This window comes from Neopelma chrysocephalum, unplaced genomic scaffold, assembly GCF_003984885.1.
Source record: "Neopelma chrysocephalum unplaced genomic scaffold, ASM398488v2 Primary Assembly neopelma1_76, whole genome shotgun sequence".
NCBI classification, from domain to species: domain Eukaryota; kingdom Metazoa; phylum Chordata; class Aves; order Passeriformes; family Pipridae; genus Neopelma; species Neopelma chrysocephalum.
In genome coordinates, this window is record NW_020897737.1 from 10046431 (window position 1) to 10067313 (window position 20883).

The 20883-nt window shown below is 42.4% G+C and overlaps 1 protein-coding gene across 1 annotated transcript; it reads left to right on the forward strand.

Moving 5' to 3' along the window:
• The first annotated feature begins 181 nt into the window (after nt 1–181).
• XK (X-linked Kx blood group) lies at nt 182–20096 on the forward strand. The gene is made up of 3 exons (XM_027689185.1): nt 182–433; nt 9024–9286; nt 16113–20096. Exons 1-3 carry the CDS (start codon nt 189–191, stop codon nt 16937–16939), a joined length of 1335 nt encoding a protein of 444 aa, XP_027544986.1. The 5' UTR covers nt 182–188; the 3' UTR covers nt 16940–20096.
• The last annotated feature ends 787 nt before the right edge of the window (nt 20097–20883 follow it).

Here is a 20883-nt window from a genome sequence, read left to right on the forward strand (position 1 = left end):
ACAGTCCAGCGCGGGCCGAGCCCCGGCAGCGCCGGGCGCTGTGGCCGGAGCGGGGCCGGCGGCGGAGGCCGCGGTCCGGCGCTGAGGGTGGCGGCGGCTCCCCCTGGCGGGCTCGGCGCCGCACCGCACCCACCGCACCGCGCCTCAGCTGGGCGGGCCGGGCGGGCCGGGCTGGGGCGGCGGCGGCGATGAAATTCCCGGGCTCCGTCCTCGTCTCCCTCGTCCTCTTCTTGTCCGAGACGATGGCCGCGCTGTGCCTGAGCGCGGCGTACCGCTCGGCGGGGGACCCCATGTGGCACTGGCTGACGCTGCTCTGCGCCCTCCTGCCCTGCGTGCTGGTGCAGCTCAGCCTGGTCTTCATCCACCGCGACGTGACCCGCGACCGCCCGCTGGTGCTGCTGCTGCACCTGCTGCAGCTCGGGCCGCTCGTCAGGTCGGTGAGTCCGTCCCGCCCCTCGGCGGGGCCGGGGCCGAGCGCGGGGGGCGCCCGGAGCCCCCCGGCCTTTGTGCGAGGCGGGCGCGGCCGCTGCTGCTCTGCACCGGCGGGCGCCGCGTCCTGCCCGTCCTGCCTTTGAACGGCGTCCTTTGGGAATGCCCTCAGGTTCTGAGCCTCAGGGAAAAGGGGCTCAGCCCTGCCGGGCCCGCGGGGAGCCGGGAGAGCCCCCGTCCGCGTCCCGCCGCTGCCCTGGTTTTGCATCGCCGCGGCTCCCTGCGGGTGGCTGTGTCTGTTCGCTGCCGGCTCATCCATAGCGCTTGGCTCGCAGGTGACTTCCAGGAGGGAAAGGGAAGGTTCGCTCGTTCGGGAGTTTAGGACAACGATAGTGATGCTCTAGTCAGTCTGTTCTTTCCAAATGTGAACTTCTTGCCCCAAATTGCTTTTGGAGATTTTTTTTCCAACTTCAGTTTAACTTCTCTCTGAAAATACCCTTAAGTAAAAAAAAGAAATCCCGGATAGATGAAAAGCTACAACAGTTGTGCAACTCCCAAGTCAAAGTGTTTATGGGGGGCGTTCATTTTAAATTTACATTCATATCTTTTATTTAAAAAGTACGGTTGATTAAATGCAGTGCATCTGAGGAAGAGGGTGGGAGAAGCATCAGCAACTTTTTGAAATTCCTGGACAGTGTGGGAAAGGAAGATTTGTTCACACTAAGAAGGGTGAACAGTTTGGATGTTACAAAATATCTTACACATCAAAAGCATGACTTCTATAACCACGACTGCGTTTTGTTAATATTTTTGTTATGTTAAGATTTTAAAGATATTTAAGTTATGGCTAAACAGTTAGTTCTTGAAAAGCTGTGATTCCTAAAAGCTGAGAATAAAGTACTTCTACATTCTTTGGGAAATAAGAGAGGAACCAAAGAGAAAGAAACTATCAAAATAAAAACTATATTGGTGACTTTTGTCATTCTAAATCGATTTCTTGAGGTCAGATAAGGAAAGAATGTCATGTCAGGCTGGAAGATGTGAATAAACAAATAAAGGATGTAAACAAGCAAAAAAAATTGGAGGATTTTCTTTCTAATTATCTGAAAGAAACAGACTTCCTCTTTGACCTTAACCACCAGGCATGACTTGACTTTCTCTTTCTTTCTCAATATCAAGTTTATCTGTTTACAACACAAGTCTCACGTTGTGCAGAGCACACTTTCTGCTCTGTTGGCAAGCTCCCAGCCACGGTCACTGCTGTAAAACTAGTGGGCATATGGAAGCCCTCTCCTCTCTTCAAGTGTGTTGCCAACTCTGCACTTCTGCCTTTCTCAAAGATTTACAAACCTGGCATTTCCAGAAGGTTTAAAGATGTTCTGGAGGTGTTGCAGCGTGCCTGTGCCACAGTCCCCACGACATCATTTGGGCACTACAAAGTGATGTATGTTGACTTCTCTCTAAACCCAGGGTAACTGGAATTATAATCACTAATACAAGGAGGGTAGTACATTCATGCTACCTGAGAAACTTATTTCCTGCTAAAGGCTGTAGGGACTCTACAAAACAAAAACTTCATAGAAAACGACCTCTCTTTAGTTTTTGGGAAATGTGCCTACTTGTAGGATGCAGCACAGAAACGTGGGAAGACGAAGTGATCGGTCTGAGGCAGACAGTAAAGGGATTTTGGTTTGGGGGGTTTTTTCCTCCCTTGCCTTCCTGCAACTAAACATTGCTGTATCTGTCAGAAGAGGAAACTGATTGCTTCCCATCAGTTGTAGCTCTGCACTGTATAAGTTTAAGGGTTTTCAGCACATGAAATACCTTACATTTCCCTGCTTTGCACAGGAGGCTTTCTATCCTGTGCGGACTGCCATGCACACAAGTGGTAGCCAGAAGGCAAAATATTTTTTGGCTGTATCATCACTGCACTGGGGGTTTAACTTTTGTAAGCTGAAAAGGACCATTGTCCTTGGAGGCATTTTGTTCCATCCTTGTAGGCAAACCTTTGCTCCTTTACACCAGAGAATCCTGCTGTTCTTAGTCGTCTGCTTCCCTGGTGTGAAGCTTCACTCCATCCTCCCTGCTCAGTCTCTTGTATCTCCCTGGCACAGCCCAGGGTTGTTTAGGGAGAGCTGAGCCACATTAGGTCAAATAGGACACAGACAGTAGAGCCTCCTCAGGCTCTGTCTGCTTGTGGTATCAGAGTAATGTGTTTAAGAACCTTTAGGCTGTGTGAGATGACACGCTGCAAAAGGGGGCTGGCTGCTTTGGCTGGCTTTAAAAAAGCTGACACCCACCTTTTAACCATCTCTCTTTGGTTTGGTATGATACAGGATAGTCAGGATTTCTCTGTTGAAACTCAGATACTGGGATATCAGTACACTGCTTACCAACAGCCCATATATGTTTTGTGAGGTTTTCTTCATCATCTTAAAATCTAGACATTTTTCTCCCCTTCCTTTTTCTCTTAAAAAAAAAAAAACAACAACCTTTAAATTCTGGGGAATGGTTTGGGAATATCTTGGCAGGGAAGGAGGGTATTGAATTCTGCAAAAGAAATGATCCAGCCTATTTTGAATCATCTGTGTGTTGGGAAGAAAGTACATTCTCTCCTAGAACCTTCTTGCATATCACCACCTTCCCCAAACACCCACACTCCACCTGTTCGGGAGGCACTTGCTGTCCTGCTGCCACCACTGGAAGCACTAAAATTGGGTAGCATCCCCCTTCCTGGAGAGGACTTTTGCTGTACTGTTAATGTACCCTTTTTTTTTTTTTTTAATTTCTTCTCCCGCTCCCTAGGAGCTTCTCTATAAATTTGGGGCAATTTGTAGAGCAAAATTTCTATATCCCTTAGTGGCCTGGCTGTGATCCTCAGGATGCAGGCATGCCAGAGACTATGCAGAGACTTGGCTGGAACAAAGTGACTGCAGGTTTCTGGGCATCATGGGGGATTCGTGCAGCATTTCAGGTCAGTGCCATTCCTTATGAGTGCACCAATTTGTCTGGATGCTTAGGAGACATATTTGGATACTTTTTTTTTAAAGGAGATTCTTTTACTGCATAAAGTAAATTATAACAGAAAAAAATTACTTAAAATAATAGCCAGTGTTAATGAGAGGTTTAATATACTTTTATTTTCTTAAGGGAAGGTCATGATGAGCTTTTTGGTTCATTATTGGCTGCTCCTGAACCAAGGCCTTTCTCTTTATTCCCTGTTCATTTGAATGGCACCTCTATCACCAAGATCATCTTGAGATCTTAGGTGCTGCTACAATTCCAATAAATAACAACTGGACGTATTTTTACTAGTGTACTGCACCACACTTAAGGATTTGTTCAAAGTGCAAATAACTCTTCATAGAATCAGAGAATCGTTTAGGTTGGAAAAGACCTCTAAATCATCAAATCCAACTGATAACCCAGCACCACTGTGTTCACTACTAAACCATGTCCCTAAGTGCCACATCCACATGCCTTTTTGAACATTTCTAATCATGATGATTCCACCACTTCCCTGAGCAGCTTATTCCAATGCTCGACTGTCCTTTAAGTGAAAAGACTTTTACTAATATCCAACCTGAACCTCCCCTGGCACAACTTGAGGCCATTTCCTCTTGGGAGGAGAGACCGACCCTTACCTGGCTGCAGCTTCCTTTTGGGTAGTTGTAGTGGAAAAAGGTCCCACCAAGCCTCCTTTTCTCCTTACCCTTCATGAAGGGCACCAGAGAACCCCCTGTTAACTTCCTTACCCTTTTCTATTTTGCAAGCAACAAACAGATCAGGAGCTGAAGTGCAGATTTCCAACAAACTGGCTTAGACAGTCACACTCCAGAGGTGTTCCTGATGTTGTACCTTAAGTCTGCTACATGCAGTGGTTCCCTACCACCTGATTTACTGAAGTGGCATACTCAAAAGAGACTGGTGTGAACTTGGCAGTACTTCCTTCTGGTACCAACTTTATGGAGAGGAAAGCTTAAGTGACTGCAGGTGTCTTTGAAACTACTGTCCCTGGTGCTCTGTTAGTGGAATGTGAGCCCACGGGCTGTTCCTCGTTAGGAGATGCAATCAGGGAAGGGCTGTCCCTACAGAAGGATGAACTTCTCTTGCAAAAAACATCACAATCAAATATAACAGGTCCCTTTTTAGAACACTAATGACTGTTTTCCTTGGGTTGTAATGGGACAAGAATGTAAACAATAGAATATTATTTAGTGGGCTAGGGCTTTGTTTCTCAAGGCATGAGGAGAAACAATTACACGTCTGTGTGTACCTTGTAGACAGCAGCACAGCAGATGCAGGAGGAAGTTTGCATCAAACTGCCAGAGGAGCTACTGTTATGGCCAAAGTTCAATTCTGTGAGCTGCAGGAAGTAAAACAACAAAACAAAACAAACTCACCAAAGAAACCCCCCAAAAAACCTTCTATAGGCTGAAAGTTTTAGAGTCATTCATGTTTTGGATATCTAATTCTGCAGTTTGAAATCTAATGAGCTCTACTGGTTCAATCTCATTGTGCAGAAGCATTGTCTCCCGTGGGTAGTCCCTCTTTCCTGGTGACCTGTTTTATAATTCAAAATAGAACAGGTCTAAAAACTTTCCTTCCTTTTAGTACTTCCATTGGCAGACCTTATCGTAGGAGATCCTGATAGCTCTAAACTTTACAACTGTTGATGTATCTTCCTCTTTTCCAGATGGAAAGAATATATCTAGATTGTCTTCAGGCTATTTTTTTTCCTTTATTCCTGAGAAGATGTGTTAGGTGTCCATGATGGGATGAACAGAAAGTCAGTGCAGGTAGAAGGTAGAACAGTGAGTGAGGAACAAATCTTTGGCTGATGTAGGTAAGTAAGTCTGCAGGACTGATGAATCTTTTGCTTGGTTTTCTAATGAGAAGAAATTACTAAAAATTGAGTCATTAGAGAAATCTGTATGTTTGCAGTGAGCTTGTGTGGATAGGTCTCAAATAGCTGTTTATTCTTGGAGCACTTGGCTGTGGAAAGTTCCCTGTTTTCGTTGCCTACTCCCTCTTCACATCACCATTATTTTTTCTGTATTTAAATCCCACGCATCCGTGATTAAAAGAGGGAATGAGGTGCTCACTCTCGGCAAGCTTATAGGGATGGGATTATTCCTCCTACCTACTGTGTAGAAGGCAAATGTTTGCTGCTGAATCACTTCTTGTGGGCACCATCAGAATCCTTGAAAAAGTATGGCTCTTCTCTCTGCCAAGATGGGGAGGAAGCAGCACCATCCTTTTCTTACCTTTTAACTTTCACCGTAGAAAGTAGATCTGACTTTTTTTCTTCAGAGCAAATTGCAGCTGTCATTGCCTTACATGCAGTGAAAACAACCAGCTGCTCTCCTTCTGCTTTTGGTGCCAAGTGAGGAGCTGTTGAAGGGGCCCTAAATGTCACTGCAATGCAGGAAATGGATTGTGCAGAAGTTGGGACCTCTCACTCCTGTTCCTCTGGAGCAGAGCAGCGATGAGCAACTGGGGCTTCTGTGGAATTCATCATGCTGCAGCAGTTTGTAACTGTGGAGGAGAGTTATCATGAAGCAGTTGCCATCTTGTACTGTATCTTAGTTGTGCTTCGTACTAAAAAAGAACAAGCCAGTTCATTTAAAGACAAGGTGCCCAACCCTTCAGCGTGTACTTCGTAGGCAAAGTCTGGCACAGGTGCATGATCTGAATTGATTCTTCATCACAGTTCTGGATCCTTCTCATCTGGATAGTCCTCCAAGTGCCTGTTCCCCTCTTAACTCTCTATTCCTTAAAAGTTTTGGATTGATACTCTTTATTTCTAGTGTGTCAGCTGCTAGTCTGCTCCTGTTTGAAGCAAGTGCTTGGGCAGTGGCACCAGTCAGAGTCCTGACTGCATTTGTATTTTGCCCCAGAGGGCTTGACCTCCAGAAACACTCCTGTGGGCAGGGCCTGGGAGAAAATGGGCATAATTAGTGATGTAATCTGAGTGCTTGCACATCCATTTTTATTGCTCTGCTCTACTGGTAAAAGTCTCCTTTGGCTCTAAGGTTGCTCATTTCAGATTGTGTTTGCTTTTCTCTACTGATATAAAATTTCTCATCACAAACAATATACTTTTACTTAGTACCCAGCTAATAAATACAAATCAAATGCTTGCCCCAAAATCCAACATTTTGTTGATTATAATGTTTGCTATAGTCAGTTGTCTTATAAATCTTATCATCTCTTTTGTTGGATTATTGTGTATTTTTCAGGTGAGTCCCTAAACTATATCTGCTTCTAATCACACACAGCAAGAGTTCAGAAGCTGATGCTGAGATCCCATTTTCCATAATAGCTTCAGACTTGCCCTCAGCTCAGGGTGAATACATGGCTGTGAATACTAAGCAGGACAAAAATATTCTGGTATCTTTCTTTTGGAATAATATCAATTTGTTGGCTTCAGAATCTGTGTTGGCTTCATAAGCCACAGTGCTTTATTAATTTTTCACACTTTATTTTTGGCTGTGTGGATTCTTTCACATGGGACAAGGCTGGCAGGGAGTAAAAAGATTAATGAGGGGAAAACAGAAAGTCATCTCTATGAATGGAGCCTCAAGAGCACCAGGGATTTCCAATAGCTTTAGTGATGATAGCTGAAGCCTTGTGAACCAAGGATAGTACTACACACTCCTAAAATTGTTCTTGAAACAGTTTCAGCAGTAGCAGTTGAAACTTGCTAATGGTCCAGTTAGGAGAAAAAATGAAGTATAGTTCATTAAAATAGAAATCAGTATGCTTATAGTTGAATTTTTGTAAGTGCTATTTTACAGCTTTCCCCTAAAAGGCTGTGATAGGCTCTGAGTTGGCAAGTGTTTTAAAAAGTCAAGTTAAGAAGGAAATGGGAGTTCAGTAAAGACTCAGACAAGCGTAGCTCTGTCCTCTTTAGTTGTGAGATACTTTTAAATGGGAGATAAGCCTTATTTGTAGGTTACAAAAACTCACTGGCCATCTGACTTGGTGGAGACTCAGAGGTGCTGCATTCCAGCAAGTATTAACTGCAGAGGTGGAGGAGGTGAACCCCAACAGGTATTATGGAAGGAAAGAAGACAGCTCAATCCCCACCAGCAGATGATGCCTGTGCAAGAAGATGCCATGCATGCCAAGTTGGGAGGGGGTGTGACCAGAGCTGGTGCTAGAGGGGGGCACTGGGGGTTTCTCCCCCCAAAGCTTCCCTTGGCTGCAATCCAACCCTCACCAGTGCTGCTGCTCACACTACAGCTGGGTTTGGGCTTTTGGGGAGTACTTTTCAGCTTATGGACTCCTCCACAGCATGCCCTGTGGTTTTAGAACCCTAAGCAATGTGACAGAAATAAAGTTTTTCTTTCCTCTCCCGTCACCCTCAGCTTATGATTTCACTTGTACCTCTGTTATTCCTTGCTTGTTATTACTTCCCAGACAAGGCTGACTGTTCCCCTTTGTGTTTTGGGTTCTGCTTGATGCCCAAGCCTGCCCTTAACACCTTCATATCTGAGTAGTTCTCTTAGAATAGTTTTTCTGAAGTTTTATCCAATTAAAAAACATTCATTGGAAGGAAGTTTCAGAAATTGTCCTTTCCTTGCAGAAATCTGTCTGAGGCTAATTCTCAAAGAGCCAGATTGTCCTTGTTGCTACAGCATTAACTGCAGATAACCTTTTCTATTCCCTTCCAAATGTATGGATTGTTCTCTATGCAGCAAATAGTACAATATGTAATTTATGAGTAGAAGTGTGTGTGCTGGCACCACTTTGTTCCTTGGAAGTTAGTCTGCAGTAAGTTAGACTATATAAACAAGAGGATTTGGCTCCCACTGTGTTTAAAGTATGAAGAGCTACAGCAACAAGAAACACTGCATCTTCTTATTTAAAAGCTTTTTGCAAGATTATGTTTAATGTTTCTTTAACAGTGCAATAAACATAAGCAAACATAAGGACTAAAGCTTCTATTTTTGTGTCTTTTTAAAAAATGCTGATTTCCAGAATTGTGAGGCTCAAAACTGCTCCTTCTCGCTGCTCTGGCATGTTATTGGTGTTTTGAACCATTGCTGGGTAAAGCAAGAATTAGAGTCCAACATTTTGAGGTGTGCACACCTGCTTGTACCCTGAGCTTCTCTCTTCAGATATCTTGTTTAAGGCAAAGGTATGAAAAGTGTGTTTGTTGCCATGTCCCACTAGCGTGTCACAGATGTATGGATAACAGGAAGATAAAGATGTGAGGATCTGAAGAAACACTTCTGACTTGGGCCCTGGGTTTGCCTGTGAACACTGTAGTTTAAGGACTTCAGTGGGACAGCAGAAAGCAAAGGTATCTCATAGGAAACAACTAAACCTCCTCCCATGTCTGAGTACTGCAAGCAGCCCAAGGGGCGCTGCTGGGTTCTTGCTCTCTAGTCGCATGTAGGTCATGTTTTAAAGAGTCAAATCTGTCATATTCCAAATTTACCAGGATGAGAAAACATACAGGCTTTGCTCTATGAACAAATGGCTTAGGACTTAGTATGTGATTGCTTAAAATACTAAGGATTGGGAAGACCTATGCTTTTCTTTCATTTTTTTCCCTGTCACTCTGTTTACTCATTTGCTTGTAGGTGCGTGGAAGCCTTTTATATTTACTACCATGCTGGCAGGATTGAAGACCCCTATGTCAGCATCACGAAGAAGTGGCAGGTGCCCAAGGATGGGTACTCAGAAGAAATTGAGAAGGAAGTGGGACAGGCTGAGCGCAAGCTGCGCACGCACAAGTCCGCCTTCAGCCGGGCCTCCGTGATCCAGGCGTTCCTCGGCTCCGCGCCCCAGCTCACCCTCCAGCTCTACATCTGTGTCATGCGGCAGGAGATCACAGCTGCCAGAAGTAGGTAGAGCCCTTGTTATCACCCTTTCTGGTATTTTGGTGGGAGGGAGAGGAAGTCAGCAGTCAGGTGTAGCTGCCCCGGACAAGAACCAAATGTGTTGCAATGCATTTCGTCTTCCTGACAGATTTTGATGGTGATGTTGCTTCCAAGTTTATTTCGTGTTTTAGACTCTGACACTTTCTGTACCATACTTGGGTTGCTATAAAAACAATAATTTGATAAAGTGGCTATTATGGCATGACAGGGAGGCAGCTCGAGGAACTGAACTGTCTTTATGTAGAAGGAAAAAAATATTGCCTCTATTCCATTTTGGTTTTTGAGCAAATTTCCTGGAAAATGCCTTTGGGTACACCACAAAGCATGTTTTGCCATGCTGCATTAGGGAATATGTACTTTCAAGAATGGGGTTTTAAATATGGACTGAGGATGTGAACTGTCTTTACTTGTGCCAGACTCTGATTTTGGAATCAAAAGGCAGAATTCAATAAGCTGGTATGCAGCTGTGGCCATCTCATCTCTTGACCCAAACTGTTAAGCCTTCACCAAGCGGTGCTGCACCGCATGGGCTTACCAGGACACATCTGTGGGACTCTGCATCGTGCTCCATGATGAGCTCTTGATTTGCTGGTTTGCTGCCAAATAAAGAACCTACTCTAGCTGACCATGGAGCTTTTCAGTGTAAGAAAGGACTTTGACACCTATGTGAATTTGGAGGTGTGTTTCCACTAAAAGAAAATGTTGTACCTATAGGGCCGTGAGTGGCCAGGGATCTTTACCAGCATCACAGGTAGGGAGGCTGGGGCTAGGGTGACAGGTTAATAATTGAAATAAAGGAAAATATTATTACAATAATAGTAGTAAGGGAGTGGAGGAGAGAGGGGGAGGGAGAGGGAGAGGAATAAAACCCAAGAAAGACACATGATGGACAACACAATTGCTCACTACCCACTGACCAATGCCCAGCAGCAATCAGACCCTCCCAGCCAACTCCTCCCAGTTCATAAACTGGGCACGATGCTCTGTGGTGTGGAATATTCCTTTGGCTCAGTTTGGATCAACTGTCCTGGCTGTGCTTCCTCGTGGCTTCTTATGTACTTCTTCCCTGGCAGAGCATGAGAAACTGAAAAGTCCTTGACTTAGAGTAAGCACTGCTCAGCAACAACTGAAACATCAGTGTGTTATCAATATTATTTTCACACTGAATCAAAACTCAGCACTGTACCAGCTACTAAGAAGAAAATTAACTCTACCCCAGCTGGAACCAGGACATCATAGCAGAAGTTTCTTGAAAGGCATTGCTCCTGACAATTTTGAGTCCTTCACAGCTAAGGTAGATTCTTCAAATAGCCATGGCATTTGTGACATGGGATGAGGACAAAGCACCTGAATCCTTTGCTGAACAGTGCAATTAGCAAAGTTTCCAGTCACTTTGCTGCAGATGGCATTTACTTGACAAAAGTCACCTTTTTATTGTATTTTTTTTATTACTGGTTTTGACCTTACTGGTCATGACAGCCAAGGAGAAGCGCTGTGTTCCACATGATTAGAGAATTGCATATTTAAGAATGATTTGTAACACTCTATTACTTCTGACTTTTTCTGTCACCGCTGAGATAAATTGTGAATGATAGACTGATAAACGACCTTTTGTGGGTGAAATGAAGTTAAACAAACAGAGGTAAGCTGGCTCACCAGTGAGTTTGGTGAGTGAACTAGCAAATGCAGCAGTCACCTCATGTCTCCCAGGAGCCATATCTGTAGCAGGTGTAATTCTAAAATACAGAAATGCAGAGAAAAAAAAGCATTAGGAACAGTGGCAATGTCTGTTAGAGATCATACATCAGAAAAATAAGAACCCTAGCCATATTCCTGTTTTGTATATCTTACCTACTGAAATATTGAAACTTTCTACAATCTCTTTATCCAGCTTATTTCTGCAGTGGTACCTTTTTTCCACCAGTATTATTCAGCCTCCAGAGTAAAGGGGAATGATGCATAGCACATTTTCATCTTGTTTTCTATGTGTACACGGGATTCTCACATATAAGTACATGACTTTAACCCTTTGATTTTGCTGCACCATCAAAGTAATTTAACAGCCAGTCCAGCTCTTATTTCACACTTCATATGTCTTCAGCTTCCTTGTTCTTTAACACTGATCCTTCCATTTTCATCTGTTATAATTATCACTGTCTTGTATTTTGATTTCCACTTTTTTTGTCTTGTCTCCTCATCAGTCTTCTCTTTTTCTGGATTCCTACACTATCCTGCTTGTTATTCTGTTTAAATTCTGCTTGTTCATGGGTAAGGAGGTCAGCATCACCTCTGAACCTAAAGCTGTTTACCATCATGCTTGTAGCATGGCTTGTCCCTTTCAAATCTGTTTGAAACTTCTTATTACTTCCAGTATTGGATTGAACAGTTCTGAACAGAGTGTGCATCCTTGTCTAGCCCTTTGTCAGCCAGAGCCGTGCTCTGTATTTCTTGTGTGTTTCATGGCATTCATTAATTTCTCTGGACGTTTTGGGTGGATCATCACACTTCTGGATTATCAGATCCTTGCTGGTGTTTGACACTCTCCAAAACTGTCATTTCACTGTCTGCCAAGAATGGAAGATCAAGAGAACTGGAGAGAATTGCAAAAGCAGGACAAAGTCTTTAGGTTAGTAATGAGTGACTTAAAGCTTCAGTGACTGCAAGAAATAATAGAAATGCTGGATGTAATGCAACACTGGAAACCTGTATGTAATAACAGGAACAGTGTGGCCAGGAGGACCAGGGAAGTGATTCTTCCTCTGTACTCAGCGCTGGTGAAGCCACACCTCGAGTGCTGTGTCCAGCTCTGGGCCCCTCAGTTCAGGAAGGACATTGAGGTGCTGGAGCAGGTCCAGAGAAGAGCAACAAGCCTGGTGAAGGGACTCGAGCACAAGTCCTGTGAGGAGAGGCTGAGGGAGCTGGGGTTGTTTAGCCTGGAGAAGGGGAGGCTCAGGGGAGACCTCATCACTCTCTACAACTCCCTGAAAGGAGGTTGTAGCCAGATGGGAGTTGGTCTCTTCTCTCAGACAACCAGCAGTAGAATGAGAGGGCATGGTCTTTAGCTCTGCCAGGGGAAGTTTAGGTTGGATATTAGGAAGAAATTTTTTACGGAAAGAGTAATCAGGCATTGGAATGGGCTGCCCAGGGAGGTGGTGGATTCACCATCCCTGGAGGCTTTTAAGATAAGACTGGATGTGGCACTCAGTGCCATGGTCTAGTAACCACGGCGGTGTTGGATCAAGGGTTGGACTTGATGACCTTGGAGGTCTTTTCCAACTCAGTTGATTCTGTGATCCTAATCTGAGTCCTAGTTCTAAATATTCAGTTCTTTCTTTGGTTACAGCCTGACTGGGAAGAAGTTCCCCAACTTGCTACTGTATGAAATGCCCATGAAATGACTTTGTAGTTGGCACTCCCAGAACAGACGGCGAGGTCTCTTCTGCACATTTGGGCTACACTCTGCACTCAAATGCTTCAGCACCTGTCAGTATTGTCTTTGCCTAAGAGCCAGATATAACCTTGCTTTGAAGAGGGTCTGACAACAGGCTCAGGTCCACTTATCCACTGCTGGGCAGCTCTCCAGACCACTTCATTTAGGTAGTACCACCTGGAGGAACATAAGGCCAGGAGGTGCCAAAAAGACATGAGTTAATGTTAGTTACAAAACCAGCTCACTGGAGATAGGGGATGTGTGGCTTGCCCCTTATCTCTGACTAAGGGCCAGTTCTCAGTGTGCAGTATTAAATGTGGAAGCGATGTTTTTGTTTTTGTAAGTCTAATTTGTGTGCTGTTAACAGCAGGCAAGTTATCTTTTTTGAGCATTGCCTACAATGATAATCTCAAAAGGAGGATTTCCTACCATTTAAAAATGAAATTATTCTCCGGAAGAAGGTTGGGTTTCTTTTTTTTGATGAAAATTTTTAGCAGTGACAGCCATCTTCAGAACAGAAGTTTTTGCTTTAATATTTCTTACACCTTACTAGTGTTTTCAGTGTCACGTTCCTAATCCTCTTGACTGGGTTCTGTAGATGGTCCTACTAGAGATCTTAAGATGTTTCTGCAGTTGCTTCTTCTGAACTCGTTAAACTCTGACCACAGAATACTTTTCTCATTGTTTGAACAACATACTTTGAATATTAATAGTTGTTTCTAAGTGTTGAAATTATATGTTATGGCAAAAAAACCATTTTTAGGTGTCTTGCCCTAAGGAAAAATATAAGTGCCCTTATTTTTCAAGGGTTCTGATTATCAGTTTAGAAAACTATAGTATATATAACATATTGTATGTATATATGTATATATAACTATAGTATATATAACAGATTTCAGTAATCAGTCTTTGTGATTTAGCTCATCTAGAGCAGAATTAGCAATTGCTGAAGTGGGAAGGACCAGGTCTTGAAAGTACTTAAGACATAATAAATACTTAAAACCCAACAAAATAAAACAGTGCCTGCCTGAATGACTCAGCAAGTGTGCATCTCTGATTTGTAAGAAGAGTACAGCCTTTTGGGAAGAGGAAGAAAGAAAAGAAATGCCACCTTTATAAAGACTGTTAAGGAATTTGGGACTGTTCCAAGGGAAGATGCTTTGCCTTTTAAATTTTCATTTCTTTGCCTGCTCAGGATGAGCAAAAGCAAGTGTCACTCTCCCACGTCTCTTTGTGGTTCCTTCAAACCGTCCTTCTCAAAGAGTTAAAAGTGACGTTTGAACTGAAGGTTTGGTGACAGTAATGAGCTTTTGGGAAAGGAGCGGGACTGGACTACTGTATTAAACTGCAGCCAGCATGACCTAGTTTTTATCAGTGGAGAAATGCCTCTTTTGAAGGCTTGAGTTTATAAGATAAGTTTGAGATTAATACAGATTTGCTAAAGTGAAATTGCAGAATAAGATCAATGTCTCAACTTATCAAAGCAGAAAGCAAGCAGACTTCCAAGACAGCAGCACTCAGTCCCTGGTGGGTAGGTTTTTGTTTCTTTAACTCTGAGCTTTGTTAGCTACTGTAAGTTATGTTCTTTCATAGCCCAAAACTACAGGAAAGACTTTGTAAAGAGCTACAGGATATCAAGCAATATTCTTGACTGCAGTTACCTGCTCTTCTGCTTTCAACCAATGTTTTTCCAAGACATAACGTTTAAAAATTCTCAGCTCGGGTACAGTGCTGTAAGAAAGATGTTTAAAAACACCTACTAAAAATTTCAACATAACTGTTTTCAGAGAATATATGCACTACCAAACTGGGATGTACAAAATTACCATATAAAATAGTTGATGCTTTTCAGCTTACTGAGTGCTTTGGAAAATTAGATATAAAGACTTAGTTAACTCTTTTCCAAATAATTCAGGGGTGTTTGTCGATCAGAATGGGAGACAGCTTAGCTGAAGTGATAGAGAAAATTCTCTTAGAAAGTTATTAGAGATCTTAAAATAGTCATGTTTCTTTCAAAGTCATGCTTAGAAATGAATAACTTTAATTAGGAAAAACCCACAAACCCCATATAGCAAGGAATCCAGTTCGTTTGTAGGATATTGACACACAAATTAATTGAAGGCTGCAGAAAGCACTGGTTGCTAAACATTGCAAAAGTAATTGACATAATTAAGAATTCCCAACTCTATTTTATCTGGTGCAATATGATGCCCTGACCAGTTGGCTTAGTTAGTTTCGTTGAAACTCTAAAAGAAACAACTGAACCATTTTTACTGTGCTTAACTCATTTGCATGGACAAAATGCTAAGGTTAAAACTAAATTTATAGGTTGGGAGTGACTAAAATTAGTCCTCTAAGTCACCCATTCAGCGTGTTGGTAAAAATTGCGAATACATATTTGCATAATTGTGTATGCAAATGCTAAAAAAAAAATGTGGGCAGTTGGCACTTCTGTTTATTCTGTGTGTCCAGTGTTCTTGTACATTTGTACCCACTCAGTGTGGTGAGACAAGACACCCTTCTGCAGCCCCAGAAGGCTTTTCCCCTATTGCATCTGGGGAAGGCAGCTAACACCTGGCCTCTGCCTTCACTTTCTGCAGAGTCTAAATGCTGTGAAACTTTCCCTTCAGGGATTTCTGGGTAGGTGGGAGATACTGAAAGTTGATCTGAACGTTTAAATACATATTTAAAAGGAGTGTTTTTTTACATGCATGATACAGATAGATGTGTAAAGAAAATGGAAATATAGGAAAACACATTGAACACAGGTGAGCAAATATCTCTGTACACAGGCAGAGACAGTGCAGATGGTTCTGTGTTTGAATTGCTCTGGCTTTCAATTCTGAGTTCTATCACAGAGCTTTCTTGTGATCTTCAACAATTTACTTTGACGTAGAACTTCACAAGCACCAAGTTATCTGCACATCCAAGTTACTCCAAAGTTTCAGCTTCTATTTTGCAGTTTTTCATCTATATGGAGAAGTAGCACTCCTGTGCCTTGTGAAGTACTGTAAGAGTTTGAGAGCAAATTGGATACTCTTATGACTCAGCTGTATAATCACCAAAGGCAGTATATGTATGAACAGCCCTTGGCAGGGGAAGTGCTCTTTCTAGCTACTTGTAAAAGTAACAAACAGGGACCAAAACAGGCGGTAGAGTTAGAGTTATGTGATGGTTTTGGCTGGGGTAGAGTTCATTTTTTTCACACAAATATACAAGGAATGGCTTTTGTGGCATTACACCCTGCTGGGAATCCCCAGGAAAATCCCAGGTGAAAATGACTGCGTCTGCGCTACTCTGCTGCAATGTCTTTAACTTCTGCTCAGCCGAAGGTCCTGATTTGTGTTTTCTCTTTGTAGGTATTTTTATGCTGCTTTCTCTCCTGTCCATTGTATACGGCGCCTTGCGCTGCAACATCCTGGCCATTAAGATTAAGTACGATGATTACGAGATCCGTGTGAAACCAGCCGCCTACCTCTGCATATTCCTGTGGAGAAGCTTTGAGATTGCCACACGGGTGACGGTGTTGGTCCTTTTCAGTTCAGTCCTTCGAATCTGGATTTTCCCCGTTACGATGGTGAATTTCTTTGGTTTTTACTTCTTCCCGTGGATTCTTTTCTGGCGTAGCAAGTCCTCATTTCCCGAGAACATAGAGAAGGAATTCAGCAGAGTCGGCACTACCATCGTCTTGTGCCTTCTCACCTTCCTGTATGCTGGCATTAACATGTTCTGCTGGTCAGCAGTGCAGGTGGAGCTCAATGATCCTGACTTAATTAGCAAATCCCAAAACTGGTACCGAATGACTGTGTACTACACACTGCGGTTCGTGGAGAACGCGTTCCTCCTGCTGATGTGGTACCTTCATAAAACAGATATCTACATGTATGTCTGCACCCCACTGTTGTTCTTGAGGCTGCTGTTAGGTTACTGCATGGCTATCTTCTTCATGTTGATGTTCTACCAGTACTGCCACCCATGCAAAAAGCTTTTCTCATCCAGCATTACCCAAGCTTTGCTGTCCTGTTTCAAGTTCCTCTTCTTTATGCGCAAGACTCCCAAATCCGCTGTACTGAGAGATGAGGCAGCGGTGAAAACTCCTGAAAATACTGATGAAGCACAGAGCAGTAGCAAGACAATAGACTCTCAAAAGGGGTATCTTCATCAAAGTGCTTCTTCCAATGCCTAATACAACTGGAAGCAAGTAGGTGCCTTTGAAAGGTGGCAGGTCACCTGCTGGGAATGCTGCGTATCTTAGACATTGTGTCTTGTGAATGGGGTTTCTTTCTTGCAGGTGTAGCACTGCATGGTGGCTGACAAGCCTGTCTTTGTGGACAACAGTGTTTGGGTATTTGTATCTCTGTGTGTTTGTATGTGGAGAGCAATTGTTGTTGTAGACTTCTATTTCGGAGGGTTTTTGCACATAGGTTTATTATCACATGCTTATTTTATTATCACATTATCGGAGATGTCCTTCAAAAACTGGCCTGTTGCTCATCTTACTCAGGAAGTCTGAGGATGGAAAGCAATGAATTTTATTTCAGATAGGATGTCCCATGGCACACCTAGCATAGAAACAGAGCTTAGACCTGGACTTTATGGCGACTGTAGCTGTGGTCTGCTTTGATCAAATTGCAGGCTATTTTACACTCTAATCAGTGTAATAAGATAATACTTCTCTCTGCAGTATAAGAGTTTTACTTCCACAATGCACTGTAGTCTGGGTTGCCATGAAACAGCCAATTAGCTAGCACTAACACTGAAATGTGACTGTTACTGAGGATGGACAGAGGGGTTATTGACTTTGCACTGTTTCACCCTTCATATTTGCTGCTTGTTAGCAAGGTAATGAAATTTAACACATTAATTGTGATGTTCTGGAATATCTTGTTTTTCTGACATTATCATTTGTCTGATACTTTGCTGTGTTCTGGTATCAGGGTGGTGTTCACTTTATTTAAATATCTATAAGTTGGGCAGATAGTGTGTACTTGTCACGTAGGTGCTCTCCAGTGCACATCCCAAGGGAGTGATTCACCCAATCTTAAAATGCACAGGCGATGCAAATCCTTCTCTGGAGACCTGTTACTCAGTGTTGATTAGATGCCTTGACAACGAGTTTTGACTATCCATCTCCCTTTTAGATGGCTGAAGTTAAGAGATGAGCACTACTCTGATTGTCAGGGGTTTGGTAGTGCACCAAGTAGGAAGTTCAGTGACTTTATCTGGGGAGAGAAGACACTGGGTCCTTCTTTTTGAGGCTGTGAATTGTTATGATTAGTTTAATATCATTAATTCAAGATGCTCTGACTTCTTTACCTCAGAAATATCACAGGCTTGAAGACTGAAAGAAAAAATGGAAGTCGTTGACTTTTTCTCCTCAGCAATACATAACCACAAATAAAAGGGTTTCCATATTTTGCAAGTTGCTGAGAAAGCTTTAGCAGATGAACATCCAGGAATTCAGTGGAAATGCACAAAACCATCTGTATTTTCAAAAGCCAAGTGAAAGGTATTAGCACTTTGTTTGCTTAGCACCTTGCATTCCTTTTGGGTGATACACATTGTGGCTGCTCGTGGGAACAAATAATTGATGACCCAATGACCAGCAAAAGCATCTCCCAGTGTCCTAAGCTTAGCCTCCATTCTGTCATGGAGGGTGAAACTTTTCACTAGAGATGACATCAGCATCATTGTATTAGAAGTGCCTCAAATTCAGGTCTGAGGCCATTTATAATGAAATATGTCACCTGCAGTTCTGCAAAGAGCTAAGCTACTTTTATTTTTTTCTTTATTGCACTGTAAATGAATGTCTTTATAATGGAGTTATATTTTCATTTAGCTTAATATGTATCTGTGTATGTTATGTGTATGTAGATCTCATTAAATTATTGGTGGGTGGTAATGGGAATTTTTGGCCTGAGCTTGCCATGGGAATGTACCTCATATCTGGGGAAGACACCAAACACCTCAGTTCTAATTTCTCTCTCTGAGGATCATAAAATAGTGAAGTGACTCCTTGAAGACACTACATGATTTCTCTGTACTTTTGTACGTGGAAGTACAGTATAGTTTTTCTCTCTACTCTTCTATATATAAAAGAGTATTTCTTTTTTGTTGTTGTTTTTCAGTAGTGAGTTAAAGGAACGAGAGAGAATATAACCCTTGCTTCCAAACCTGCGGAGTTCAGCACACAGTCTCAGATTTTCTGGTGTTCTTAGCCAAAACTGAGTATCTATCTTTATAGTTGGATACTCATCAATATCATTAATCAGGGAATTATGGTTGTTGCCATAATGTACCCGGGTCTGAAGTGTTAGTCTTTGAGGGAAAATAAAAAGTGGCTTCACATGTAGAAGTAGTTCATATCTAAAGATCTCTCAAATACTTAAAGCAGACTTTGGGCACTGTAAGTGATGGTACAGTTGTGATTCTGCCATTTGGAAACAGTGAAAGCTTCACAAACCTCAGCCAGTGAAATGTTTCTGCTACAGCAAAGTCAAGTATAGGAGAGTTACACAGCCAGGACCCTGGCATGAATACACAGTGAGTACCATTTAACCTCACATAACAATGCTGAAGGCTACTGCATATGCATATTTTAGAGTGTGTGCCATATTACTTCCTATTTTTGTACCAACCTGAAGTGCATGCATAGGGAACTGAATATTTAAATCACTGTTATGAGAGGGAAAAAAATAAAAATATTTGTATGGGTTATATTACTGTCCTATGGTTTTGCCTTAGTTGTGCAGAGTAACCAAATACAGTTTAAACACTCCATCAGCATGAGGGCCAGTGCCTGTGCAGTGTCTCATGTCACCACAGCCTGGAGTGCAGCTTCACCAGCAGCCTTGCTGCTCTGAGATGTTTTATCCCCCTCTGCTGCCATTGCTGGTGGAAAGGTATGAGAGGGAGTCATAGAGACAGAAGACACTCTGTTAGACCAGTGTTTAAAAGGTCAGGCTGATTTCTCTGAAATGCCAGGAGAGGCACTTTTTCTGAAGATAACAACAGTCTGGAGGGTGTTGTTATCAGTCCACCCAGTGGCTGCATGGAGAGGATAATACTGGCTACAAAGTCTGTGTGTGTATGAATGAGTGATCCTTTGCTGCAAACTTTACTGTGGTTTTACTCTCCTCCATGAATATTTCAGGGGTCTGTGTGTTCAATGGAAGGGTTTAGGGCTACTGCTAAAAACTGTACTCACTTGAGTAGTCCTGAGTCACAAAAGGATTGCTCAAAAAGGATTGTTCACGTGTATAAGAGTATGCAAGATCTGATACATGAGTTTTCTTTTATACTTGTCAAACAACAGAAATTAAAATGTTGAAACTATCCCTTAAGTTGTGTTGGTATCAGTTCTTATTCTGCTGCTTTCAGAAATTCAAAGTAAGGGTTATAGAACACTGTCATCCGTCACCACGCAGCAGCAGGAATGTTTTCAAACAGATGTGGCAGAAGAATAATCTGTGGTTGATTCAGGAGTTCCTTACCTCCAACCTGTGATGCTTCCATAGTTGTTTAGCTGGAAAATTTTTAAGAGGGGGGCAGTTTAAGAGGCCAGTGTTATATGGAATGAGATCTGTATATATAATATTTATTGTCAGGATGAGAATATTTACTGGTTTACGTTGGGAATCGGGAAGAATTCATTACTTTATAAAGAATATTTTAACTTTTATTCTGCATACTTGTTTCGGACTCATCTGGATTTACCATGTCCTTGTCTCTGACCTAGTTAATAGCCAGCAAAATCCACGCTGAGGACTGTTGTGGAGGGACATGAATGCATAAAAACTTTACAACACATTCAAGTGTTTGTAAATTTGTATCTATAAAATATACATTTATTTTGTAAATATAGGTGTAAATAGATACAAGTTTGTAATGTGAGTACATCACTTAAATCAGTAGTGAGAAAGGATGTTAGATGTCCTGGTGGTGATGGACACTACTGCTGCACTCCCTATAGCATAGAAAGTAATTAATCCTTTCTTACAGACATTATTTTTAGTCTCAAGGGATGATTTTAAAATTAATATCTGCCATATATATTTTTTGTATTCACATGTAGATTAAAAACTCAATGAAAAATTTTGGATTTAGGCACAGTGTTGATAACTTCTGTTT